Below are 27808 nucleotides of genomic sequence, written 5' to 3' on the forward strand. Positions count from 1 at the left end.
TTTTCTGTATGGAATACCTGGTTACAATCCTCGTTCTGAGAATCTCCTGTCTTGATGTGGTATAAACTCTGCTCCCCAATTGTCCCCTGATATGCCAATAAAGCAGTTTACAGCCAATCACTGAGCAGAGGAAAGGATAGGGCTGGACTTCCTGCCAGCCAGGGGAGGAGGAGCTGGAGGAGGAAGTAGAGGGATTCAGCCAATGGAGAGGTCCAGGTAACATCAAGAGAAGAAGCTGGAGCGTATCTCTGAGATGCATGCTGAGAGGAAATCAGATTATCTTAGAGAGTTAAGAATAGAATAATAACTGCTCAGTTATTATGTTGTGAGGCTTATTATTAAACAAATATGAAAGAGTCTATTTTTGTGATAGCTGGGTTAAGAGAGAAACTGAGAAACAAACACAGTTTTATAAAAATAACATTAACTGTATGATCATCAGAAGGTGGGCCATACTTCTAGCCCAGTTTTGTCTGGGCTGGGTCTGAAGCTTGTTTGGCTCAATAGACGATAGTGGAAGTAGCCCTGAGTGACTGCCAAGGCTGAGCTTTATTAGTCATTGGGGACTCTCAGTGGGTCCAGTCACCGTGTGAGGAGGCCTGCAGACACATGGTGGGTCCACGTGGAGGGCTGAAGCCAGAAGGGCCCTCAGCTGAGCCCTTTCAACAACCATCCCAGCCGGCCCAGGGCACAGTTAATACCGGGTGGTGTAGAACAAGAACCAAGAGCGCCTTCACATTTTGGGCTGCTAACTTTGAGGGGAGTTTGTACAGCAGCCACAAAGCACCCCACAGAATGGTTAGACATGGCTTAGCTTGCAGGTTGAGTTATGGTGAATTCTGGATGAGTTTGCAGGCAGGTAGGTGTGGGCCTGGTTATGACTTTCAAAGTATGTTTCAACTTGAATAACTTTACAGTTTTTAATTTTTTTTTTTTTTTTTTTTTTGAGACAGGGTTTCTCTGTGTAGAAACCCTGACCTGAACCCTTGGCTGACCTGAACTTACTTTGTAGACCAGGCTGGCCTGGAACTTACAGAGTTCCACCTGCCTGGGCCTCCCAAGTGCTGGGATTATAGGTGTGCACCACCATGTCTGGCTATTAACTTGACCTTGGTTGTATGTATATCAGTACCCTCAGTTTACAGACAGGAACCTGAGCTGCAGGGAAGAGAGTAATTTTCTGAGGGTCATGTAGTAAGTGATGGGCTGGGATTTTAACATGGGCAGCATATAAGAATCTGAAGTCTGTGTTCTAAACCACGATACCCCAGGGGCCCTCTGCTGGCTTCTCTTCTAGGACACAGTACACAGGTTGGAGATGGCTCAGTGGTCAAGAGAATTGGCTGTGCTTCTAGATGTCCCCAGGTTCGGTTCCCAGCATGCATGCGGGAGCTCACAGCCCTCCGTGACTCCAGTTCCAGGAGGCCCAGTGCTCTCTCCTGGCCTCTGTGGGCACTGCATGCACACGGGGCTCAGGCATCCGTGAAGACGAAATACCCGTACACGTACCAATGTTTACAAAATACATTTAAAACCATAAACAGCTTCCACTGCCAAAAATACCAGGCTAACCTGGCATGATGGTGCTTTCCTAGAATCCTAGCACTCGGGCTGTGTAGGAGGATTTCAAGTTTGAGGCCAGCCTGGATTACATTGTGAGACCCTTTCAACCACACCAAGGAGGCTGAAATCGTTCATCGAAATCCCGATTGGAAAATCTCAGGTAGTATCACTGCTTTCACTTGAGGGGACACATGTTTTATTAATGTTTTCAAGTCATTGATAAGAGTTTGAGTAGTGGTAACTTAGGAGAGGCCCACTGGGGATCTGTCGGAGAGCTTCCGAATCACCAGGTTGGCATCAGCTCGGGATTCTCCTGCCTCAGTCCCTGGGAGTACCCTGGAGTACTACGTGCCTGGTGACAGCACTCCTTGGAGGCTGCAGCTGGTCCACCATCTTGGTCACTGGATGCTCGCATGTGAACGGCTTAATATTAATAACTTAAATCCCTGTGCAAAAGCAGATTCTCAGGGTTTTGCTTCAGACCCTCAAGCAGTAAACCCCTGAAACAGGCCCCACACGCTGCCTTCTGCCTTGTATGTGGTTCTGACGATGGGCTGGAGTTCCCAGAATCTGGCTCTCATTTCTGAGTACCCGTGCTGACAGCCCTGTGAAACCCTGGGCCAACTGCCATGTGTGCCAAGGCCACGGAAGCCCTTGGGAGGCGTTTGGGCACCACTAGCCCTTAAACAGCGTCGTCTCTGCCCTGCATGCATTCAGCTAGGAGACTGCTTCCTCTTGCAGCGATGTCTGGGGCCGGGTGAACTGGCACACCCCTTCTTCATCCCTGCACCCGTTTGGAGGCCTTAGCTGCTGGCAGTCATGGCTGGAACTCCTTATGTCAGCTCCAGAAGGTGAAGTGCGTTCGGGGTCCACCTGATGAGGGCTTGCTGGGACCCAGCGCCTGCTCTCGAGTGGGACACTTGTAAAACCTGTCCCAGGCCACTCTCCTGAGAACCTTGTTGACTCTCAGGTCCGCCCCTTCCCGGCAACTCTGCTCCCAAGGGCGTGCCCGACACTTTCTGCACACTCTATGAGTGTTTTCTAGGGAATTGATCCTGCCTTTTGGGATCCTTCCCACCCTCTTGGGCTTGAAGAGAAGTCCCTCCCCCTTCCTCCTCCTCACTGAGCACTTTCTTGGAACTCCCTGTGTGCACGTGGCTGAGCTCAGGCTGACTAATCAGAGGCGTGCTGTGCCTCCAGTAGTGAGAAGAGGTGTGGGCTGATGGTGCCTGCGCGTGAAGCACAGCCCACGGACCTGCCGTGGGGTCTGGGCTGCCCTTAGCTCTAGGCAGCTTCTGTCGCTGGGGCTTTTCTTGGGGAAGCCATTGACCACTCTGCTTGTCCCCCGAAAGCAGTCATGAAGGAAGGTCTCAGCGGTGGCTCTGGAGAGAAGGGTCAGGTTCACCAAGGACTGGTGGTCTGAGGGTTAGAGCAGCCAGCTCGTGCTGGCCGCATCCAGGGTGCCCGGCACAGCTCCCCTGTCAGCTGCCTGACCCAGGACACAGCGGGGAGCCGTTGACAGAGGTGTGGCTGAGGAAGGCGGGCTTCAAATGCCTTCCCCCACGGACATGGCTGCAGAAAGAGAAGGGGGGCCCACAGAGCGAACAGCTGCCTCTTTCGGCCCGTGTGATCTGCTAAGTGCCCGTGTGCATGTAAAAGGCCTCGCACACTGCAGGCCGCCACTTAGGCGTCACGGCGTTGGTGATGAGAGAACACACACATGCTTTTTCCATCCCTGTGACAGATCTTGGGACGTAAGCAGTTGAGGTCAGTCCGTTTCTTACTGTAGCTCTATAAAAAATTAAATCTTTTGAATATTGTCTTTACTTAAGTAATACACATACTATTAAGGGTCACATTAGTTTTGAAATTTTATTATTTATTTAGTTGTTTGTTTTTGAGGCAGGGTCTCTCTGGATATCCTTGGCTGTCTTGAACTCACTCTGTAGCCCAGGCTGGCCTCAAACTCAGAGCTCCGCCTGCCTCCGCCTCCTATGCTGGGGTTACAGACGAGTGCCACCGTGCATCACAGTTGAAAATTTTAAGTCTATGTGTGTTCTGCCTGCAGTGCGTCTGTGTACCACATGTGTGCTGGGTGCCTACTGAGGCCAGCAGAGGGCACGGGACCCCTAGAACCAGAATTACAAATGGCCATGAGCTGCCATGGGGGCTGGGAATTGAACCTGGGTCCTCTGGAAGAGGATCGAGCGCAGCTTGCTCACATTTCTATTTGCTAGCCTTCCAGTCTCCTCCTCCTACCTGAAAGCAATGCCTTGAAGCTGTGAAGCCAGGCGTAGTGGTTTGCGCCTGAAATTCCAGCCCTCGAGGCTGACAAGACAGGAATCCTGAGTTTTCGGCCAGTCTGCTCGACTTAGTGACTGCCAGGCTAGTCAGGGCCACACACCCAGACTCTGACTTAAAAAAGCAAAAACCAAACCGACTAACCAAACAAAACTGTATCTTGTTTCCGAGTTTTGCTTTTTTCAATCAGCGTTTCTCAGTGTAGCAGTGGCTGGAAGTCACTGTGTAGGCCAGGCTGGCCTTGAACTCATACAGAGCCGCCTGCCTCTGCCTTTTGCACGCAGGGATCAAAGGCGTGTGCCACCACGCCTCACTTCGTTTCTAATTTTTATACTGATATTTCAGGTTTAAAAAAAAAATCTAATTGTTGTTTTAGGAAAACATCTTAGAACTATAATCTTTATACGACTGTTGGCACAAAGCCACTCTTCCAGCTAGAGAACGCCTAACCAATTTATAACCTTCTCTACCAGGACTGGAATTCTAAAATAACTCAAAAATTGTTTTCATTAAGTATAAAATAAATATGTTTTTACTAGCATTTTTACCTTATAAGGACATAAGAATAATAACAGACACACAGAATAATAAAGTATCTGTAAAGCCGTCATCCAGCTTGGCATTACTAATGCCCAGAAGCCCCTCTGGCTTCCCCAGCTCCAGCTGCCCTTCTCAGAACCCCTTCCTGAGCTGGATCTCCCAGCTCAATGTGTGACCAAGTGCTGTATTGTTTTCTTTCATAAAAACTGAACTGTACTCGCATGCTTTTGTATGACTCGCTTTTAAAAAAGATTTGCGTTTTTAATTATAATTGAGTCAATTTATAATTAAAAATTAAACTGGGGTGGGGGCCCTGGAGAGACGGCTCAGTGGTTAAGAGCACTGGCTGCTTTTCCAGAGGTCCTGAGTTCAGTTCCCGGCAGCCACATGGTGGCTCACAACCATCTGTAATGTGATCTGATTTTTGGCGTGCAGATAGAGCCACCATCTATAGAAGGTAAATAGATGAATCTTCATTCATTTTGGCATCTAAAGTTGCACTTTTTATTACATACACGTGTGTATGCGTGCCCTTGCACACGCTGCTCAGTGGCCATCTTTCTGTTGTCTGTCTCTTGATGTCTTGTTTTTCGTTCTTGTTTGTCTGTTTTTGAGACATGGTCTCCGTGGGTAGCTCATGCTAGTCTGGATCTCACTGTTTTCAGGCTGGACTTGAACTCATGAGTGTATTGTCTTAGCCTCCAGGTGCTGGCATTACAGGTGTGTGGGACACGTGCTGCGTGGTATGAACACTGCACGTCTACCCCCTATTTTATGTTGGTGGTGGTGATTTTTGCTCTTCAGGAGCTTTATTATTCTGTGTAACTAGAGCCTCATTTTCTTACAGGTTCTGCCCTACCTGCTGTCAGAGCCGTGTTTGAAAACATACGTGCAGAGTGATGTGGTTTTTAAGGCGTTTCATTTGCACAGACGCGGAGCAGCTGGCGTGAGAACTGATTCTGTGATTTCAGAGACAAACACGGTGGCAGTGCCCCCTCTGCCCAAAGATGGTCACGTCCTGCAGGAACAGAAAGTGAATTGCGCTGCTATTTCTGGGAAAAGTGAGAAAGGTGGAAGGTACAATTGTCCTCTTGGAACTCTGACACTCAGCGTTACCCCTGAGGGACAGCACAGCCGCTGAGGACAGAGTGGACTCTGCGGGGCCTGCTGGCCCAGCCTCGGTGGTGGTTGCTCAGGCTTGCACTTCTCTTTTTGCAAGGAGTGCTGTGGTTTAAATCGATGTGCTTCTGGGAATGAGCCCTTATCATTTCCTCGCTCGCATTAACTGCCTCACTCTTACCCCTCTGTGGCTCAGCGCCCTTTGCCCTACAGGTGTGGCATTCAGTACTTTCAGGATTTCTGAGAGCTTTCTAATGAGGACCCACAACATCAGGACAGAGGAGGTTCTGAAAGGGAGGGACGGGGACAGAGCTGCTCGCTGGTCACACAGGAGTCCCTCTGAGGAATCACCACAGTGCCTCTGTCTCAGATCACCAGGCCCACGGCAGGGGATAACATGCTTTGCAGTCCTGTTTAGGGCCAGCTGCTGTTGGCTGGAGGACTGAGCGGAGCAAGACCCAGAAGATGCTGAGTAATGACAGCTCTCATGTGTATAGTCAGGTTGTCAGGCCTGGCGTGGAGGACCAGAAATGACATTAATGCTAGACCACTTGAATCTGATGTCTAAGTAGCGGAATATCACCAACAGCCCTGCTGTATGCTGGAGGCCAAGGATGCGAAGCTGCACGCCCAGCTGGCAGGATGGTCTAGGAAAGGACACAGCGAACTGAGAGAGCTGAGAAGGGAGGCCGGAGGCTGGGCGGCCCCAGCCTGGGGGTCCCGATAGCTCCTGGAAAGGACTTTGGATCCCATAGAGAAAGACTGCCGCAGTGTGCTGGGAAGGCTGGAGGAGAAAGCTTTTATCCAGACAAGTCTGTGAACTCAGCTGGTTCCAGCTAGGGCCCACGGCTTGGGCAGCATTAGCAGGTACCCGCCGCTGGACGGGGCCAGTCTCCCCTTCAGGGTCCAGTCTGTCACCTTTGGGCTGTGCCACTCCCTGTGTCTCACCCAGACTGTAAGCCAGGTGCTAATGAAGAGCTTCCTCTTGAAGCTGGATAAGCAGGCTTCCTCGGAACCTGATCCCCGCCCCCCAGAGGACAGTCTGGCTGGCCTGTTCCCTGCAGTGAAGCAGAGCTCTCTGAAAGGTGCTCAGCCTGTGCTTCAGGGAGACCACGCTGTGGGCCTCTGTTCTGTCAGATCTAAACCAGTCATACAGAGGGGGGGGGGGGGGGGGGGGGGGGGGGCGGGATATTCCCACAAAGCCTGGGTGCTATTTTGCAAAGATGTATTTTCTGTGTATGAGTGTTGTGTCTGATACGTGTGAAACACACACACGTGACTGCAGAGGTCAGATCCATGAGAGCAGGGGTTATGGACCTTGTGGGAACTGAACTTGGGCCCTCTCCAAACCGGCGCTCTCAACCGGAGCCATCTCTCCAGCAGGGCTATGAGGAACTTCCCTAAAAAGTAAACTCACAACGCTTAGGAATTTCACTAGTCTGTGGAAACAGCAGCTGCAGCTCTTAGTGTTGAGGAGAGGAGTGGCAGCTGCTGTGTTCCCAGTTACAATTCAAAGCTCAGTTTGTGACACTTCAGACTGAGGCACCACGGGCTGAGGGTCCAGCAGAGTCTGTGAGACACGGCTCTGACGCAAAGCTGACGCAAAGCCGGTTCCCAGGGAGAAGGTGACGTGCTGGAGGGCTGCTGGCAGCGAGGGCAAACCCCGTAAGCACCGGACTCTTCACTACACCCCAACACACACCGGCTCGTGTGAGCCGCAGAGGCTCCGTCTGCAGCACTGTGAAAAGAGCAGGTTTGTCAAGCGACCCGGGGCCACCAGAAGCAGCCCTCATCTGGTGTGTAACGGGCCCTCACCTCACTCACAGCTACAGTGGGCTGTCTGACCAAAGGGGAGCCAGAAGCGGGAGTCCCCGCACACTAGCTCAGGGACTGGGCAGCTGGCGTGCCCAGCAGCCCCTGCAGCTCCTCCAGAACGCTCCCACGTTGCCCAGGGCTGGTTGTGTTCTAGGTACCAACAGGGAGCCGATTCTCCAGTCTGCTGGCACAGAACGATCAAGCGCTGTGCTGGAGGGCCTGGCACCAGTGAGTCACGAGCAGGCCTGAGCCCTCGCTGCTGACCAGGCCTGGCTGCCTGCTCTGTCACTGAGCCACCCCACCCCAAGCCCCTGGTGTAATTCTGATCTGATGGAGCCCAGGGTCTCGTGACCTATGTTACACCCGCCACCTACCTTCTGAGCCACAGGTCCCGTGGGGGAGCTCATTTACACTAGAAAAAGCCAGCGCACCATTGGCATCCTGACGGAAGCGTGCCTATAGTTTTCTTTGTATATTTGGTTCTAAACACATCAGTGGTAAGAAAGCCCACTTTGGCCAGGTAAAACTTATGTCTCACTGCTCAGTGTGGCCTGCATGGTGTGGGCAGAAAACTTAAGGGTGACCCAGCCACCTGGTGCATCACACCTGAGGGTGACGCGGTTAGTAGGCCACAGCCAGCCTCGGCCACACAGCAAGGCTGAGGCCAACCTGGGCTACTTGAGACCCTTCTCAAAAAGAACAAAACCACCAACCCTGAAAGCAACAGGACAGTAGTAACACTGGTGACAATGCCGAGTGAGCAACGGCACGGCCTCGTGCTCCACTGTAGCCGTCCTGTGACACTCGGTCCCCTCAGCCACTCACAGCAGCCTTGAGGCTGGTTTTAGGGCGACTCCCCCCAGCCGAGGTCGTGTTCCTAGGACATGGGGAGGTCCCGCCCAGGCAGAGGTGCCACCCTGGGCTGTGGTCCTGGGCTCCCCCAGAGCAGGCCGGTGAGCAGCACCCACACGGCTTCTGCTTCAGCTCCGGCCTCCAGGTTCTGGCCTGCTGGAGTTCCTCCCTTGGTTGTGTCAGTGGAATGAGATTCAGGGTAAATGAGCCAAGTAAACTTTCCCCAGTTGCCCATGCTCACGGTGTTTCATCACCAAAAGTCCTATGCCACAGTGAGTACATTCCCTAAGGTCTCCCGCTCAGCTCAAGTCTCAGTGTGGGCAGCTTGGCCCTCAGCCTCCCACACAGTACTCATTCCGAACTAAGAAAAAGCAGCTCCGCCCTTGAGCCATGCTTCCTAGTACTCACATTACCATACTGGGAAACGGGCGTATTTCCTAACTAGCATGTTTATCTTCTTAAAATTATTTTCGTTCTTAGTGTCAAAATTATAAACACAATCCTCTCCCTGAGCAACAACTCAAGGTTGACACAAAAATGCAGTGCGCACCGTACCGAGCACAAAGCCCGCGTGTCCTGCGTCTACTGGACGCACGGGGTCATTCACAGCCACTTCACATGCTCAACTATCAGGACCTGCTTTTACACTGTTTCCTCTCCACATCTGCACTGGGGGAGGGGGAGACCGCAGTACACGAAATCCAGGAGTTTATAACCACAACTAGCAACAATCCTTTAATAACACAAAATTCGGGAAGGCCAAAAAAGAAATTGGTGGCTTACTAGATTCTTTCTTTCTGGAGAATTCTTCAGTGAAGCAGTGTTAAAGAGACCTGAACTCACCGCCACATCAGCTGCTTAAGTGTGGTGGCACACCTTTAATGCCAGCACTCAGGCGGCAGAGGCAGTCTGTTAAGAGGCTGGCCTGGTCTACCTGCCGGGACAGCCAGAGCTACACAGAGATCCTGTCTTGGAAACAAAGGAGGTGCTTTTTCTGGGTGCTAATTGGGCTGGTGACGGAGTGAGTGGGGTCCTTGGCCTTGGTTCAACCTCTGGCATTTACGCCATTCACCCCCAACTTTTTCATCTTTGGTTTTTAGTCACTGGAAAGAACTGAATTAGAATGGAGAAATCTAGCCTAATTCAGTCATTCTGCAGAGACTAGAGTCTGACCCCACAGACAGACAGGACGACTCACTGCAGAGGCCAAAGTCTAACACCGACTCAGCTCTTTCCATCTGGCAGAGCACAGCGGGCCCCACACGGGTCTTCCTGGCATCGGGCAGGCGTCCCCAGGGGCTGACCCAGTGCAGACTGCGAAGCTGGGTGGCTCTGGGATGCCACTTACAGTGGGCACAGCAGCCCTGCACGTGCTATGACAAGCAGAATTCGCTCTGCGGGGCAATAGCTCATAAAGCAAAGTGACCTCAGGAGAACCCACGTCGGCAATCACTCCTCAATCCCAGAGGTAACGGGACAGGAAACAGAAACAAACCCCCAAACACCATAAAGAAAAAAGTCAAGTCCTCTTATGAATCAGTATGACTTTGAAGAGAAAAAAAGTAAAACACAAGCAAAGACATTAAGGGATTTATTTGCACAGGGAAATGTGTTTCCCCACAGCCCACACCCTTGGTAGCTGTACCCAGGGCTTTTCTGGCTAGCCTTGAACCTGCTCCCTGAGCATCCCCGATGAGATTACGTCACGGATATGGCTGTCCAGACATCAGTTGTAGAGCCAACACCTCCTCCAGCAGACGCCAGAGGGAAGGAGCACACCGAACACGGAGACTCATGCGAGCGACTTCTCTGAGAGACAGTAAAAATCTACATACAGTCACGCGTTACAAAAACAATGCGCTATCACCTCTACCTTCTCTAGGCAGCTGCTTTGCGGTCAAAGTGAACACAAACAGCTAACGCTGCTCCAGGGCAGGAGGCGGAGAAGCAGCAAGAGGCTCCCACAGTCCGCGAGGCAGGTGCTGTAGCCGTCTAAGCCCCAGTGCATGGCCGGATAAGACTTCCCACTGCCACGTCAGAAGTCCAGGGCTGGGCCGGGGAGCACGACAGTTTGGCAGGGACACAGTCAAATATGCCAACGATCTGTGACTGTTCATGAAAGAAGAGCTCAGCAACCAGAGGAAAATGACACAACTAACACACGAGGTGTGGGACAGATGAAGAATGCAATCTTCTGGCTGCGAGCCAGGCCACTCTTAAAGTCAACTTTTAAGAAAAAAAGAGTCTTCAGAAGTCAGTGAGCCCTGTATCTCACACTGTAACATTTACACTGAACGCACATCCAGACACAGATTTTCCCTGCGGTCCGATGGCTGTGCAGTGTGCTTGTGGCACGGTTAGAAGCGGGTGTAGGCACTGCGCGGCTGCGGCTGCGGCTGCAGAGGCTGCTGGGCTTGCTGCTGCTGCAGGCGGATCTGCTGGGAATAGGGGTCTTCTAGGGATTTGACAAACATGGTAGTTCTGGGGCCAGTCTTCCAGACGATGCCATTGGCGTCTCTCACCGAGGACTCCACGGTGATGCTGTGCGTCCCGAGGACAGCGAAGTTCAGCAGGAACTGCGTGCTGAAGTAGTCGTTGTGCGGCTCCACCCTCTGCTCCATCTCATTGGTCACGCTGTCGAGGGGGATCTGGAAGACAGTGTTGTCAGCAGAGCCCTATGCAGGGCTCTCGAGGGCCAGGTCCTGTCTAGGCTGGGAGAGGCCTGCCCACCGGGATGAGCTGTGTGGACTCCCATGCCCATGCCCGGCCACAGCCCAGACCACTCGAGCGCTGGGGTCCTGTCAACAGTCCACAGCCCATCGTTCACATAACCACACACCTCAGAGTGCCTTTGTCACTACCCAGAGAAAGGCAGGGAAGAGACTGGAGGCCGAGCGTGCCAGAAGCAGCACTTGGTGAGAGGACACCGGCAAAGAAAAGAGTGATGGTGCCGACCCATCCTTCCCTCAGCTTTTTAGCCTAAAACCATGATGCCAATGAAATGCTGTCTGTTTGTGTATGCACACACTCTTGAACACATTATATACTTGCCAGTATGGGTATATGCACGTGGGCACGCAAATGTGTGTCTGTGCGCGCATATACAGACATGTCTGCACATAGAGCAGAGGCCAGAGGTCAATGCTGGTTGTTTTTCCTCAACCATGCTCCAGTTCTTGAGACAGTCTCAGTGAACCTGGCTCTCATGGATTTATTTGGCCAGGGTGGCTGATCTACACATCTTCACCCAATCCCCTAGGGTCAACTTTGTACTTGGGTTTTGGGGAGTCGAACCCAGATCCTCACACTTGCAAGAAGGCACTTTACCCACTGAGCATTCCCCACCAGCCCTTGGAAACCTTCATCCCATCTCCTGTTACACAGACTTAGTTCAAACACACCAGAGTAACCTGGGCAGGTCCTGTGGATTAAATCACTGTAAAACTGGAAATGTCTAAGCGGTACTGCAGAGGCACATACGCAATACCCTGATTTGGACAGGAGCATCAATCTGACTGGTGCTAACACTTACCTACCTCAGGACACCTAGAGGATGGGACTCCCCAAGGCTCCCTTGGGATGAGGTGACAGGCCTGCCCTGCACACACTGCACTATGGGAGGCTGCGTGAGCAGCTGGAACCTGAGATGGCTCCAGAGTAGCGTCTCACCGACAGGGTTTCAGGGCAAGAAGCAGGTGGGAGGCGCTGGGCCCCTTTGCTTTCCTGCTAGGAGCACAGGGCCAGGCTCTCTGAATCACACGGGTGGGGTGGGGGCAATCAGAGGCACAGGCTCACACAGCTTTTGCTGAGTGGCCCACAGCTAGGCGCCACACCGTGTGCAGAGCCACAGGATTTGTACTGATCTCTGCTGGGACGCTCTGTCTGCTGGGATGCTCTGTTTGTCTGCTGGGATGCTCTGTCTGTCTGTCTGCTGGGATGCTCTGTCTGCTGACCCAAGCAAAGAAGAAAACTGACCAACAGTCTCCCCAAGGTCCAGCTGTGCTGCTGAGTTATAACCCCTGATCCTTGTGGAAGACCCTCACAGACGCCGCACGAGCACGGAGCATGTGTCCCACCTGGAGCCAGAACCCTGCACAGCACTGCCTTGTGTGAGTTACCTTGTAGTCTTGGCTGGATTTACTCTGTAGTGTGGAAGACACATTTAGACACACAGACTGAATTCTGCGGAAGAGTCCTGGTTTAGACCCATGCTGGACCACGCCTTCTACCTTTAATGCCAGCTGTTGGTTGTTCTGTACAGCAATGGGCTCTGCAGGGTTCCGGGGAGAAGGAGACAGAGCAAGCTGGAATAGAAAAGTAAGGTTAGCGCTGGCAACCCAAGCAAACCTTCCTTCCACAGACCCAGCAGCGTGCCTCACGGGAAACAGGCGGACACACTCCCGTGACTGTCCCTGGCAGCAAGCTGGACCCACGACCCACTGAGCTTGGCACCACCCTGCAGAGGGACCTCCACAGCACATGTGTGCAGGACAGAGACATCTTGTAGCTGTTCTCTTCTACCACGTGGCCTGGGGACTGAACTGGTGCCCGGCGCCGTCACTCAGCACGCCACCTCTGCAGCCCCCCCGGCTGGTCTTAAATCTATTTGATTAAACTTAAATGTGTTTTCTGCCTTACCTTGATGCTGGTGGACTGCAGCTTTTGGAAGAAGTACCTCTGAAAGGAGAGAGGGACTTTCAGCAAGGCGACGATGGCATTGCAGAGGCAGGCTGTGTGCTGGGGGGAGACAGGTCAGCTGAAAGAAGCCCCGCAAACTTCCCACCGTTTTCAAGAGCACACTCCACTCGGCCGGAAGGCACAACTACACGGAACACAGCCATGCATGTCAAGAGATGCAGTCAGTAGCAAACGCACTGGCTGCCCCTCCGGAGGTCATGGGCTCCACTCCCAGCTCACGCAGTAGCTTACAACCCTGTGAGCAGGGCATCTGACACCTTCTCTGCTTCCTCAGGTACCAGGCACACACATGCCACACAAAGAAACATCCAGTCAACACACACACACAACAAAATTTAAAAAAGAATTGCAATCAAAGATTTCTATTTCATTTTCTTCATTTTTAAAAAAATTAGATTTACTAATTTATTTTCTGTGTGTTTTCAACCCTGGCAGCATGACAGAATCATGGACACTGTCCTTTGTCTTCCGGCAGGATTATGCTTTAACTGAGCCCACAGAAGCTGAAAGTACTGAAAGCCCACCCTGTATCAACACGTGTGAATATACTGAACACAGCTGACATCAGCCACCTTAAAGATGCCCAAGACACTTATTTTAGCCACTGTCTGGACAAAACCAGTCATCTACCAGGACGCCTGTTTTATAATGAGGTAGTACTCTGTGCCCTTTACTCAAGACTGTACTATAATGAAATGGGCTGCGCTTACTCTGAAACATTTGCTATCCCTAACTCTGTGAGGCTCAAAGCTCCAACTCCTGCTATTGGTGCACGGGTGCCAGGCCTGTGTGCCAGACTTACAGTCATCTGTCTTTGGGGGGACGGTCAGGGAGAAAATGACTGGTTACTGACATAGTTTTAAAGCTGGTCTGGAGTGAGAGTAATGAGTCACTGCGGCTTCAGCTGATGGTTTAAAAAGCCGGTCTGCACCTACATGAGCAAGCTCTACTAAGTTAGTGTGACCACGACCACGCAGTCAGGAGACGGTGTGTTGACCCTAACCCTGAGATGTGATGGGCAAGTGCATAAAGATGTGCTCAACAGTCAAGACGTGAGGACAGCGAGAGGCTCTGCAGCGTCAGAATGGCAGCTCCGACCACACAGGCCCACTGACAGCTACAGACCCTGGGTGTCCTAGCCGCCTTGGGTCAAGTTTTCAGAAAAAATAAAGTGCCAGAGGTGTATTTTAAAAATCCCCCTCCCCAATGAAAAGAACGCATAAAATGAATCTACTTGCCATGTAGGAAACGGGGGCGTATTTCCGGTTGAGCGACCCCACCTCCTCTAGGACACGACTGCACACGGTCATCATCCTTCTCTCGTACTCGCTGTCGGCGTGGGCGGCTCCCGTGCACCCGTACTCCTGGAAGCTGAGGTAGAGACCAGCACAGCTAGTCCACCTGAGCAGTGATCCCTCCCACACTCCATGCACGTCTAAGAATGTCACGGCCCGCTTCATCTTTTACAAAGTTCTTCTACTCACAGACAAGGTTAATCTGTCTACAGTCATGTCACCATAAGCAACAAACTGGAATTTAACCCCAAATCTGACTACAAATTGTTAACTACTCGCAAATACTCCTGTGTATTTGTCAGCACACAGGAAGGCAGCACCGGAGAAGGGGCCAGTGGGCAACATCTTTACATGACATCACAGAATCAACAAGGCTAACAAATCACCAGCTCAGCGCCCCATCACGCGTGGAGGGATGGTGTGAATGCAGAGTGAAAAGCACCGAGATGAGCAGGGGCTGCTGGGACAGAGCATGCTAGAAAACAGCCTAGATGCTTGCCTGCTGCCGGGGAGGAAGGAATTGTGCCTCTGGTGCACGGCCATGCCTCACTGGGAGCTGACAGTGGTAACACACTTGTGCTCACATCTGCCTGACTCCAGGGTTCTGTTCCACACTATATGCAGCGAGTGGGAGAAGAGCTGTGCAGCTGAGTCTGACACCCTCACGGAGACGACAGAGATCTAGGCCAGAGGCCACTCGGGGAGCCAAGGCTGCACGAAGACAGGCTTCCCTGGCTTCAGACAGGGTGACCGCGGTGCGGTACTCCACACACTGCTCTCCCGCTCTTCCTTAACGAGTACAACTGTTCTGAGCAATTAGTTGTTGGGGGAAGGGAAAGAATATTAATAAAGCAAATGAGGAGTAGCTTTGGGTTTGGGAAACCAGAAACTCAAGTTTAGCTTGGAGTTACTAACTAAATTTCCCTACCAAAGCTTAATCATACAAGAAAGTGCTCTATTTAAACAATCCTTTCTCAGTCGTCTTTCTAGGTCAATGATGTGCATGCAGAGGGAAGAGCACCCGCCACATCTTTTTATCCTAGCCCCGTGACCCGAGGCAACCAGGAAGAACACTTTGGTTTTCTTTTCTTTCCAGGACACTGTTGCGACAATCAGGTAAGAGCTTTTGAAACTTTATAAAGAAAGTGTGATTCAACTTACTTTGCTGATTCTGGGTCCAGAACCAGGGCTTCTATGGCATGGGCTACCAGCAGGCAGCTCTGCTGCTGTCTGGCATGTTAAGGTCACATGTGTAAGCCTGAGGCCATTTCCTGTCTGAGTACCGACAGTCAGCCCTTTTACAGTCTGCGTCCCCCCCCCCCCCCCCCCCCCCCCCCCCCCCCCCCCCCCCCCCCGCCCCCCCCCCCCCCCCCCCCCCCCCGTGCACGCTCATGAGGGATGCACACTGTTTAGATTTACATCCTGTCCCAGGCAGGATGTTTCAGGACCCCGTACAAAACCATCAACTCCCCTTTAAGTTGCTTTCATAAAATCTGAGAACCGGACATGGTGGCACACACCTTTGATTCCAGTACTCAGAAGGATCTCTGAGTTCGAGGCCAGCCTGGTCCTAGGACAGCCAGGAATACACAGAGACCTTGCCTTAAAACACCAAAAAGAAATAGAAAAATCAATTTTTTTCAGAAATTGCCAAGAAGGGCTCTGAACATAAAATTTTCCTGCCTCAGCCTCCCACGTGGCTAGGGCCACAGGCACGCTCCTTCATGCCCCACGGCACCTCTGCTGATTTTCACCTTAGGTACAGCAATACCTCATGGGAGTTACAAACAAGGAAACAACTAAGTTTCATTGACACAGGGAAGGAAGGAGGGAGGAGAGAGGAAGAGAAGGGGTGAAGGGACAAGGAGGAGGAAGAGAGGGTAACCAGCTGCGGAAATTTCTTTGGCTGGCTCCTCAGCTGTGACTCAGGCAGTCTGCCTACCCTGCTGTTTTGTGCAGACACAAAGCTGCATGCACAGTCGCCTGCATGCACACACCTGTATGGTAGCACACCCAGAGCATTCACTAGGCTTCAATCAGTCGACAAACAAAAACTCCAAGAACCTACCCACAAGCCTGACAGCCTCAGAGCAGCGAGACTGGAAGGTGCTAATAAGAAATACAGATAGCTTCAGGGGGTTGAGGGACAGTTGTAGCAGTGCCCAGAAGAAGGGCTGGAGCTAAGATGCTTTGATGCCAGCACTTGGGAAGCAGAAGCAGGCAGATCTGAGTTTCAGGCCAGCCAGGTCTATATAGTGTGTTACAGGATAGCCAGGAATACACAGGGGAACCCTGTCTTGAAAAACTAAAACGAAAGAGAGAGAAAAAAAAAAGCAATTTTGCTCCTCCTAAATTTCAAAGGAGGAAATCACTAAATATGAGGATTTTTTAATCTGTGTTTTTAGTTGAACAAATTTACTCTAAATAACAGAGAAGGCTTCCCAAGAACAATGAATTCTGAGCAATACAGGATACAGCTCTACGTTCCTCAGAGTTGCTGAGTCAGCATCAAAGGAAGCCTGATAGAGATCTCGGTACCGGGAAGCAAGGCTTCGGAATTCGTCCATGGACTGCTTCATCTACAAAGAAGGGAAAAACTCAAATTAAAGAACAGAAAACTCGACCTCGATAACAGTTCAAGTAAAAGTTGAGTTGTCCTTTTCATACCTTTATCACATTAAATCAACAGAGATGGCTAATGAAATTATCAGTGTTCACAGGGCTTAGTAATTTACTTATGCTATCTAGAAAGACACCTGCATTTTAGTGTCTGAAAGTCTTACTAAGGTACCTAACACTGTTACAGATGTTTCCAGCTGTTCAGTGTCATTCCGTTCTTGCTGTATAATACATAGCACTGGGGCTATTGAAATAACATAGCATTCAATTTAGCTATACAGGTGAGTAGGTATTTGACACAAACCATTGATTTTAATTTGTACAACCTTTCTCTTCACAATATCCACGATGGGGAGAAATTGAGACATGCCTGATTGGAGATCCGGCCGCACCTCTGAAGATCATTTCCTAAGGTCATGGCGATTGTTGTGGCGATGGCAGGGGGAGGGCTTGTCTTCAGGCTGTTACAAGTACAAATGAGTTGCGAGAAGGCTTGGAGAAGATCAATCCTGAGTTTTACAAATTCACACTGAAAGCTTAGAGGATTCAGTGGTGTGCTGGCGGCCTGGAATAAAGAAAGAGGTTTTACACTGAGTAACCTGCCTCTTTTGATTCAACCAAGCCTAATTAAAAACTGCTCAGGAAAACAATGCACTGAGGACTTGGTTTTGTTGGACTTTTTGGAGCTCTGCCATCTCAGGTCCTTCTAGCCATCCCTTCACTTTTCCACAATACTCCCTACACTTTGCCCAATGCTTGGCTACGAGTCTCTGAGGGGAAGAGGACCCACTCAGTCCTGATGCGGCTTGACAAGCTCCCCTTTCCTGAGGGGTAGGGAAGGGAGCAGGGGGGAAAAGTGAATAAATATTTTCATATTGCTTTTATTAATGCCCTAATAAATGCCTTAAAAACTACATGAACGGAATGTGAACAGACCGCGTCCCGTCTCTTCTCCATAAAACATCTCAGGCTGCTTTAGCACAACATGGCAGCACACAGCAGTTACGGGCCACGAGGACTGTACATCACCTGGCATGATCTAAAGCACACGGAGAGTGCGTGGAGTGTATGTAAAGCTGAACCTTTCTTCGCAATGGGCACTTGCGCACCCAAGGATTGGGACAGCTATGCCACCCTATGTGTCTTGGAATCCATCTTCCTGGAAGCCACAGAGGATGCCTTGTCAGTTTATGCACAAGTCATAACATGGACAGGTAAACACCTAAACCGCCATGAGAACCACGTGACCTCAGAGCTCACTGTTGGTAGCCTGAAAACCTGAACATGGTGCTGACATTCAGCGGTTCCTCACTGCCTACATGGAGCCCATCACTTGCCAAGCAGTGAGACACCACAGGCGGCTGTACGGGCAGGGTCATCTCCCTACTCCTGACCCTTCCTACCTCCCTAATCTGCACTTTCTGTCGCCACTGCTAACTGTGGGCTGTGAGGAAAAGAAGACAAAGCAGGAGAAACATGTTTCTAGATAGGTCCATGCGCCAAAGCTGCCTTCTACTGCACAGTATCTTGAGTTTCCGAGCTGGCGCTGCAGAAAAAGAGAACATCAGAGATGGATGATCACACACAAAGGTTCTGAAGGATGGAAGCACGAGAGAGAAGTTTCCAAGAGCAGGGAAGAAGCCGTTCACAGCGGACAGTGGACTAAGTCCCAGCAGCACAGCAGAGAACTACCACAACCTCCAACTGTCCGCAACATCCTAGTAGAGAAGCCAGCAATCTATTTTCAATAAAAAGCACACACTGAAACTATGCTAATCTAGCAGCAGATGGATGCCAGGTGGACCAGCATTTCTCTGTAAGATGGCTGCTGCAGATACACTGGTGTGGCTTCTTAGTACCATCTCACGGTATTCTATCAGAGGGAAGCAGGGAATGTGAGCTGGCTTCTAGGAGTCGGTTACACACGCCCATCCGGCCAGGCTGCACACGCCATCCTCTGTGGCGCACCTGCTTTGTAACTGACCAGCAGAATGTATACAGCTGCTCCTGATCCTCCACAGAAGCACCATTTGCTTGCACCATCTCCTACTACAAGCCTTGAAGCACTGTGTATGCTGGAGAAATATCAACTATGCTCAGTATTTGACTGTACTGACTTTTAAATTTTTCTTTATTTAATGTATGAATGTTCTGTGTGCATATATGTGGCAGGCCAGGAGAGGGCATCAGACCCCATTGTAGATGGCTGTGAGCCACCATGTGGTTGCTGGGAATTGAACTCAGGACCTCTGGAAGAACAGCCCGTGCTCTTAACCTCTGAGCCATCTCTCATGGCAGTCCCCATGTTAACTTTTTTATCCTTTCAATACTTTAACTATGAAACAGCTCATATTTAAGACACTAAAGAGACTATTTCAATTGTTTTTAAGGTCAGGTTTGATTTGCTCTTGTAGGAAGATGGAAGGAGATAGTTCTCTTCCCTCTGCCTCTTCAGCTGTTACTTGCCATTTCTAACGTGTATCTCTGGGCTGGAGAGAGGATTCAGGGATCAGCAGCACTGGCTGCTCTTCCACATGACCCAGGTGCATCCCCGGCACCGATGTGGCAGCTCAGAACGACCTGTACCTCCAGCTTCCGGGGGCTCTGACACCCTCTTTTTACTTCCTTAGGCATGCCTGGGATCCAGAGGCACACATGCAGGCTAAACATGCAAAATAGAAGTAAGTTTAATTTGAAATGAATATTTTAAATTAGTGTGTGTGTCTACCATGTATGTGTCAGTACCCACTGAGGTCAGTACAGGGATTTAGCTGCCCTGGGTCACAGGAAATTGAGTCACCTGATGTGGGAGCTAGGAGACAAGCCTGGGCCCTCTAGCGGGGCAGCTCTCTCACCTCTACTCACTATTTTCAACTTACTGTTTGTTACCAATTTTAGAAGAGACGGGAGTACAAGTAAGTGTATATGACAGGGCTACATAATTGAAAAGCGAAAGGCCCGGGCATTAACATTCTAACACGATCGCTAAAACATGAGAGGAAGAAGCTGGGAAGGCCCGACTGATGACCTGAGGTGATGAGCTTGTGTGTTACAGAGAGGGAAAAGCAGCGTTAGTATAGAACCCAGCAAAGACCAGTGTGTGTCATGGCCAATGTTAACAGGTCACAGTTCCTAAAAGACGGGCGGGGGTGGAGTGTCGGGAGACACAGCCTACACTGTGTGAGTCTGCCAGTGTCACAGAGAGACAGAGACATCATTTACTCTTCTCAACTCTGGGCTAACGCTCAGACAGGCTCTCAGGCTAGCAGAGACAGAGAACGCCCGCCATCAATAGTCAGAATCGCACAGTCCCAGGAAAAGGAAAAACAAAGTTCCTTTCTGGAAAAGCAGTCCTAACCCACCTCAGTGGCTACATTCCACTCCACTGCTTTTTTCAGGCCTTTCCCCCTAAACAGTCATATTTGTGTTAGATATAATTAGACTAAAATAGAAAAAAAAAACTGATAAAGGCATGAAAATGGATGGATAAAAACAGTAACAAAGTTGTCATCTTAGCTACTTTTAAGTATGTGCTTGGTTGTGTAAGCACAGTCACCCTTCTTATACTGCAGAACTGAAACTGTATTCACACCCAGACCTATCCCTGCCTCGGGACCGGGCATACCGTCTCACTTTCTCGCTCTGTGAATTAGAGTATGTGCTCCTATCCCACCCACTGCAAAAAAGGGTAGAGCCAGGGCTGGGCACCTGCCAGGCCGAGTCTCAGACCTAGCGCCTACACACGCACAATCTTCCTTTCTAGGAAGCAAGAACCCGCTATTATAAAGCATTACACTGGGAATTAAACACTGCGCTGCTATTGGCACACACATAGGGACATAATAAACACAAAATTTTGAATCCTTCTCACTTCTCTCTTGTTTTTGTAATGTGCTGAATACATTTCAGAAGGAGAAAAACTGCAGCCCAAAGCCCTACCTCAGGGACACTGAATCCACAAAGTCCAGTCTACGACAAAGGAGCTCATGCATAAAACCGGAAGAGTGCTAAATGTTCAACAGATTCTTCATAAAACCACTTCTATCTGCCTCACTTAATGTGAATCTATCTGCCTAGCAGATTAAAAAAAATATTTTTCTGTAACCAAGGGTTTTGTCAGTAGGCACTGGACCCACTGGAAAGGAAGTGCCAGGGCTGGAGCCACTGTGAGTGCTGGGAACCAGAGCGAGATCCCCTGGAAGACCTGCCAGGCTGAGCACCACACCACTCCATTTACCATTGAACGATTATTTCCCATTCTACATAAACTAGAAAACCAAATAATTTTACTACCCCAACCTGTAATCTCACCTTTAAAATTTCTATGATTTATTAGCCTGACAACCTAAGCCTAACAACCCTTCCTTTTCTAGAACGATCAATGCTGCCCTTTAAAATGGAAGTGGGCTGGAGAGGCTGCTCAGAGATTAGCCTGAACTTCAGGGTTGTGAGGGGTGAGATGGATCTTTATGTATTCTTGTTTTAAATATCTGTCCATTAGTTCTAGTATGATTTCAAATGTACCACAGTTGTCTGCATAGCTAGTCTCTCTATGACATCCATTCTTAGTTTCATTCGGAACACTGCTTTTGGAATGGCCTGGCCTTAATAATATTTAAAATGTTATAAACATATGCAAACAGGCCCCAGCTCAACACATACAATTCTTTTAGTTGGGTAACAATACTTTAAAAATGTTTAATGCTGAGTGCATAACCTCTTCACATTCAAAGAAGAAAGACCTTTTGACTAATAAAAAAAATGCTCTTTTTAGGGATTAAGTTCTTATTTAGGGATGCAACTCATTTCAAGAAACTGGTAAAAATGTCAAGAAATAAGATATATTAAGGGTTTCCTCTCTGCAATCCTTTCCTGGCACAGTAAGAATTGTATGCGACTGACTGTTGTTTCGGAAAGCACAGAGGGTTAAACAGGGGCACATTAGGACTTTCTTAGTATAAAGCAGTGGCTTTCAACCTGTGGGTCATGACCCCTTTGGGGGTCAAATGACTCTTTCACAGGAGCCTCTTAAGACCACAGAAAACACAGATATTTACATTTTATGATTCAAAACAGTAGCAAAATTAGTTATGAAGTAGCAATGAAAATGATTTCATGGTTAGGGTCACCCCAACATGAGGACCATATTAAAGGGTCACAGTATCAGGAAGTTATTATGAAGTAAGCGTTCCTGGGGATGCTGTGACAGAGTATCCACCCAGCGTGCAGATGGCTCCAGGTTCAATCCTCAGCACCTACAGAACACCCTGCAAAAACCTCTCTGGGCGAGCAGCCGGACAGGAGGGAGGAGAGGGGCCTTTGCTTGATGGAGGCACTGTCCCAGCTAGCATCCTACCAGCTAAGAATCGGCAGGAAGAAGCTCGTCAGCCTAAGAATGCTGACAAGAGTTTTATTTCCGTGTGTATGTGTTATCTGACGTTGTGACAGGTATCACAAACTGTCAAAGTGAGAGGAGAGCACCTCACACCAATCACGACTGGGAGAGGACTCACCGTTAAGGAGGCGATCCCTTTGTGGTAACATTTCAAAGACTCAGCAATGCAAGAAAGTGCTGAGCTGAAGCTGTCCTCCTGCAGCCCAGTCAGACATTGCTCCGCGTGTGAGAACTCCTTCAGACTATTCAGCCAGAAGTAGAAGTGCTCTGATGCCACCTGCGTCAGCAAACTCTGGTAGAGCTCTTGGGCCATGTCATGGTTGCCCTGAGAGAGAGAGTTCAAGGTGAGGCTCCACAATGAGCAAATCAAAGACAAACCCAGAGCCAGCCCCGTCCCCCATCGCCTATTACGAAAGGCCTTGAGGCAGTCTAAGCATTTCTTCAGAAAAACAGAATGAATGCCTCAGTTCTCTACTAAAACAGTTCCCACAAGAAATTAAGTAGAGCGAGTGTAAGCCAGGGCAGAATTTTAGTGTAAAACACACACTGTAAGCCTGTGTGCATCACTTTGCAGGCGCTTGTCAGGAGGTAGAGGGAGTCCAGGGGCAGAGCACCACGAGGCAGAGGCGCACAGGCTCCTGCAGTGCCAGCATGGCATGCTGTGCACGGAGCGGTCCAGCCCAGGGCCCCCTGTGGGAGATGACACAGTGGCACCTTCCCCAGCGGAGCCTGGCTCCTCACACACTATTCTCTGGACCAAAGCTCCAGGTTTCTGTACTAACTACACTTTGTATTTCTTACAGAAATCCAATGATCAGGTTGGAGAAAGAATGAGAAGAAAAGTGTGTGCTGAAAATAACGACAGAGAAAGCCTGTGGGAAGCGGCCCTGGGTAAAGCAGAAGTCATGCTAACTCTGCCCGGACTCACACAGCCACCAGTTATTATTCCACTGACAAGCAGAACACAGTAACCTCTCAAGAGGAAAGTTAACCTCGGTCGTCTCCTTCGCCACCCTCAGAGCCCATAAGTAGCAAGCAATTCTCGAGAATGGATGGCCCCACGGGCTCATGTCTGAGTGCTGAGTCCCCAAGGAGTGGAGCTGCTTGAGGAGGTTACGAGGATGACAAGGTGTGGCCTTACTGGCATAGATATATCAGTGGGGTGGTCTAGAAAGTCATGGCAGGCTCAGGGTCTCTCAGCCTGCTGCCTGTGGGTCGGGATATAAAACTCTCAGACACTTCCTGAGTACCTTCCTGTCTGCAGCCACACCTTCTGCCATCATGATAACAGCCTAACCTTCTGAAACCACCAGGAAGCTCCAATTACATGCTTTCCTTTTAAAAGGGCCATGATATGCCTGAGACAGCTTCCTCCTGTGCTGTGGGCTCTGACTGCGAGCACATCCAGTAAGATGTGTGCCCTGACGTCCCACCAAGCACCTCCACTCGGGAGGGAAGCCATACCATTCTGGAAGCCTGCCGGGCAATCCGGTACACAGTCCACCCACTGGAGACACTCTCCAGCTGCTGCTTGATGACTGCCTTCACCTCCGCAGACAAGGCTTTCTGGCTCGCTACAAAAATCACAGTAGCCAAACTTACCTAACAAGTAAAACAGATATGTTAAAGACCAAGGTAAAAATGAAAGATTAAGCGTATCAGGCCAGGGAGACGGCCCAGCAGGTAACCATGGCCAAGCCTGCCGACCCCGGTGCAACAGCTCAGAGCTACACAGTGGAGGAGAGCTGGCTTCCTAAAGCTGTCCTCGGAGCTTGAGTGTGCACACCGATGCAAAACACTACATAAGCACGAGAAAAAGGAGCAAAATGGGTTCTCTGTTGTCATTTTATTTATCACTTTCAAGTCTTAAGCAATTCATTTTTTAACTCAGAGCACTGCTTGTAAAGTAAGTAATTAGAGAAAATGAACATAGCTAAGGACAAATGAATTTTGATCAGATCACACAGTGAGATACACCAGTGGAATCAGAGATCAATATAAACTACTAGCAAGTCAGGCAAACCACGAAAGCTGACTTATAGCACCGCCCATAAAGCTAAAATATGCAAAACACTGTGTAGATTGCTGTGGAGCACATACCGAACTTATCCAAGAGCAGCACAGAAAGGGTGAGATCACACTCAAGAAGGTTGTTTCTATCCCTGCACAGATGCAGCTCATGGCAGTTCAGTATCCAAGTGGGTTACATAGTAATGGGAAGAGGGACTGCCTCTGACATAATCTGATTGGCCTGCTCTCTGATCACCTCCCCCTAAGGGGGGAGCAGCCTTACCAGGCCACGGTAGAGGACAATGCAGCCACTTCTGATAAGAACTGATAGACTAAGATCAGAAAGAAGGAGAGGAGGACCTCCCCTATCAGTGGATTTGGGGAGGGGCATGCATGCAGAAAGGGGAGGGAGGGTGGGATCGGGAAGCGAGGAGGGAGGGGAGAAGGGAGGAGAGGAGGGAGGGGCTTATAGGGGGATACAAAATGAATAAAGTGTAATTAATAAAAGTTAAATAAAAAATTTAAAAAAAAAAGGTTGTTTCCCCAGGAGTTAACAAAAGGGAGAGTTAACCTATTCATACAATTCATTTGTCTTTAGCTGGGATCATTTTCTCTAATTACCTGCTTTATAAGCAGTGCTCCAAATTAAAGGATTAAATTGCTTAATGACTTGAAAATGCTAAGTGAAATAACTGTCAACAGAAAACCCATTTTGCTCCTTTTTCTCCTCACCTCCCATGATGAACAGTGCTGTGGAAGTATAAACCCTTCCTCCCCACGCTGCTCTCTGGTCAAGGTGTTCTGTCGCAGCAGTGGGAACCCTGACCAGGACATCATGGATTCTCATCTCAAGTGTATCTGAAACAGGGTTTCCAGAGCAGTTTAACTAGGTGGGGTGACTCATCCTGACCTCCCAGCAGGTAACAAGTGGGGCACTCCAAAAGGCAATCTGCTTCCTGATGTCACCTGTCATGTGACCACCCTCTCAGGCTCCTCTAGCCACGCCCTCCTTACCACGATGAACAAATGTGTGAGCCCAAATAACCCTCCTCGGTAAGATGCTCTTTACCTATCATAGCAACAAGTAATTACAACAGGGTGGAGACGGGGTAGATTGTAACTATGGAGCTAATTCTGTTTTCTTTTAAGACATGTGTCTATAGGGTTCTCATGGTCCTAGAACTGACTCTGCTGTCCAGGCTGCCTTTGTTCTGCATCCCTCATGCTGGGATTAAAGGCATACCTTGCCTAGCACCATTTTTTTTTTTCAGCAAAGTTACAGATGCAAACATTTTACTGTATTCCTTCTTAGATTAAAACAAAACAACCACCACAACAAAACCCTCATGTTTTACATTTTAAAATTGCCTTTAGTAGTACTAATAAAAAGGATAGAGATCATTAGTTCAAATGCCACTTTAATAAACAAAACTGCTAAGACATGCAGAGAGTGAGAGACTTTGAAACACTCAGCCCTACATGGGGTGTCTCCATTAAATCCTTCCCCTCAGGGTTCAGGGAACTCTCAGTAGAGGAGGCAGAGGAGTGTCAGAGCCAGAAGTGCACCAAGAAAACAAAGCCCTCTAAAGCAACATGATCAAAGCTCGTATGAACTCAGAGAGACTGAGGCAGCCTGCCCTGGTCTCAGGGGCCTGCACCAGGCCCTCTGCATATAACTATGGCTCCCAGTCTAGAGTTTTTATGGGATTCCTGAGTGTTTGAACCAGTGAGTCTCTAATTCTTGTGTCTTCTCTTTTCCTTCTATTTGTCTTGTCCAACTCCAATATGTTCATTTTTATCTTATATCTTATATTATCCTTTAGAAGCTTGTTTGTTTTCTAATGAGAAACACAAAGGGGATGGATCCAGTTTGGAGGGAAAAAGTAGTAGAGGAATAGAGGGAGGGGAAACCATAAATACAATATATTATGTGAGAAAAAAAAAATCTATTTTCAAAAAAAGGAAAAAAACTCAAACTTGGTTAAAGAGGTCTTTGTACCATTGATCCCTGCTGTGGTCACTGAATGAAATCACTATCATGAGCACTGCCAGTGAGTTCCCAGGGCACTGTTTGAGACAACACATAATAAAGTAGTGTCAGTCCTCCGTGCAAATCTCCATGGAGGCGCCTGCTCCCCTACACCTTATTCTTTCACGTGCTCTACAACGCTCATCAGCCTTGGAGACGTCCACTGCTCCTGCTCCTTCCTAAGCCACCTTTGTACCAGGACTAGTTTATATTCATTTTTGCATTTTAAACACATTTTCTAAGTTGACAATACTGTATTTTGTTTGTATGCAGCTGAGGCTATCCTTTAACTCCTAATACTCTAGCCCTCTACCTTCCAAAGTGTTAGGAATATGTTAGGAAATGTTCCACCATGCTCAGCTAAAAAAAACGTTTTAAGCCTAAATTTGAGATGGCTTCTAAACCAAACGATAACAGGCTCAGGGCCTCTATTTGAAATGCTTGTGACCAAATATGTTTCCGGTACTGGGAATTTTAGCATAAGCTTTGCTCTCCGAATGTCCTTACTTAAAAATCCAATGCTGCTTACAAGCTTTGGGATTCTGGGCAGCTCTGGCACTTAACTTGTGAAGTGGGAGTTTGACTTCTAGAAAAAGCTCCAGGTAGCCAGGTACAGGGATTCATGACTGCAATCCCAGCCAGCAATCTGGGGCCAGAGGACTGCCTACCTGGGCTATATGGTCAGACTGTGTCAGAAAAGAACTACAAAATAAACAAACAGAAGCTACGGGCACTGCCTTATCTTTCAACACTGTGACGGCAGAAGCTAGGGCCTTCCACACTCTGGGCAGCGCTGTAGCACAGCCCTCTAACTCTAGCCCTACGTGACTACTTTAACCTGTCTGCTTTCCAACCCAAGGCGAACAGTAGTGCTGCTGTAGCTGTCTCCCAGCAGACGGCTCCTAGTGTCATTTACAGCAGGTTTCAAACACAGTTCTTTACCAGAAGTTCCTGCTGCTTGTCTGTGGCTGATCGTCCAATCACCTTGTAGAGCTCCACAAGGTCACCAAGCATTCCGTCCCCCAGCACCGGGAGCTGCATGGCGATGGCTGCCAGGCAGTGGCACATGAGGATCCGGGCCGCATCCTGAGAGCTGTGCAGTTGAGTCAGCAAAGTGTCAACCACCGACCGGCTCAAATGGGGCCGGCCCTTGGCCAGCTTGACCATACAGTTGAGAGCAATCTGTACAGGAGACAGAAAACACCCGTTTGCCGGCTGCGGCTGTTGACAGAGGGCCTGCCTGGCATGCATGAGGCAGCAATCCCTAGTGTGAAGGGCTGAGGTGGAGAGTGCGCTGGCTGCACCTTAAGGATCCCGTAGGAAACTTTAAAGGAGGACACCTTGTACAAACTTTGGCATTCAAGGGCATGCTCTTTGTAGGCTCAGTGTCTTCTCCATAAGAAACACAAGACACTAAATCCACACCAGGACTAGGAAGTGCACTATGCTTGAAGCAAGTCCAGAATGTACACCAACTACTCAAGTCAGAGTATTCAAAAGACAGATGGAATCATGGGAACCAACCCAGCTCCCTGGCTCCTCACCCCCCCACGGTGGATCTCAGGGTGGTGA

At 49.5% G+C, this 27808-nt stretch overlaps 1 protein-coding gene across 2 annotated transcripts in view; it reads right to left on the reverse strand.

Annotated features, from left to right (window-relative positions):
• Positions 1-9765: 9765 nt before the first annotated feature.
• The window catches only part of Ints7 (integrator complex subunit 7), a 51850-nt gene continuing 33807 nt past the window's right edge, over positions 9766-27808 (reverse strand). Inside the window, exons 11-20 of one of the 2 annotated variants that reach the window (XM_055609196.1) lie at positions 27179-27418; positions 23662-23799; positions 22316-22522; positions 17173-17367; positions 16659-16762; positions 15345-15413; positions 14127-14259; positions 12829-12867; positions 12309-12494; positions 9766-10838 (exon numbers count right to left, since the gene is read on the reverse strand). In XM_055609196.1, the coding sequence (XP_055465171.1) occupies positions 10548-10838; positions 12309-12494; positions 12829-12867; positions 14127-14259; positions 15345-15413; positions 16659-16762; positions 17173-17367; positions 22316-22522; positions 23662-23799; positions 27179-27418 (1602 nt within the window). In that variant the 3' untranslated portion in view covers positions 9766-10547. Of the gene's footprint in view, positions 10839-12308; positions 12495-12828; positions 12928-14126; positions 14260-15344; positions 15414-16658; positions 16763-17172; positions 17368-22315; positions 22523-23661; positions 23800-27178; positions 27419-27808 lie in introns of both variants that reach the window. The other variant, XM_055609195.1, reaches the window with a different exon arrangement.

The sequence above is a fragment of the Psammomys obesus genome, unplaced genomic scaffold (assembly GCF_907164565.1).
Source record: "Psammomys obesus unplaced genomic scaffold, mPsaObe1.curated_primary_1811, whole genome shotgun sequence".
NCBI lineage: Eukaryota > Metazoa > Chordata > Mammalia > Rodentia > Muridae > Psammomys > Psammomys obesus.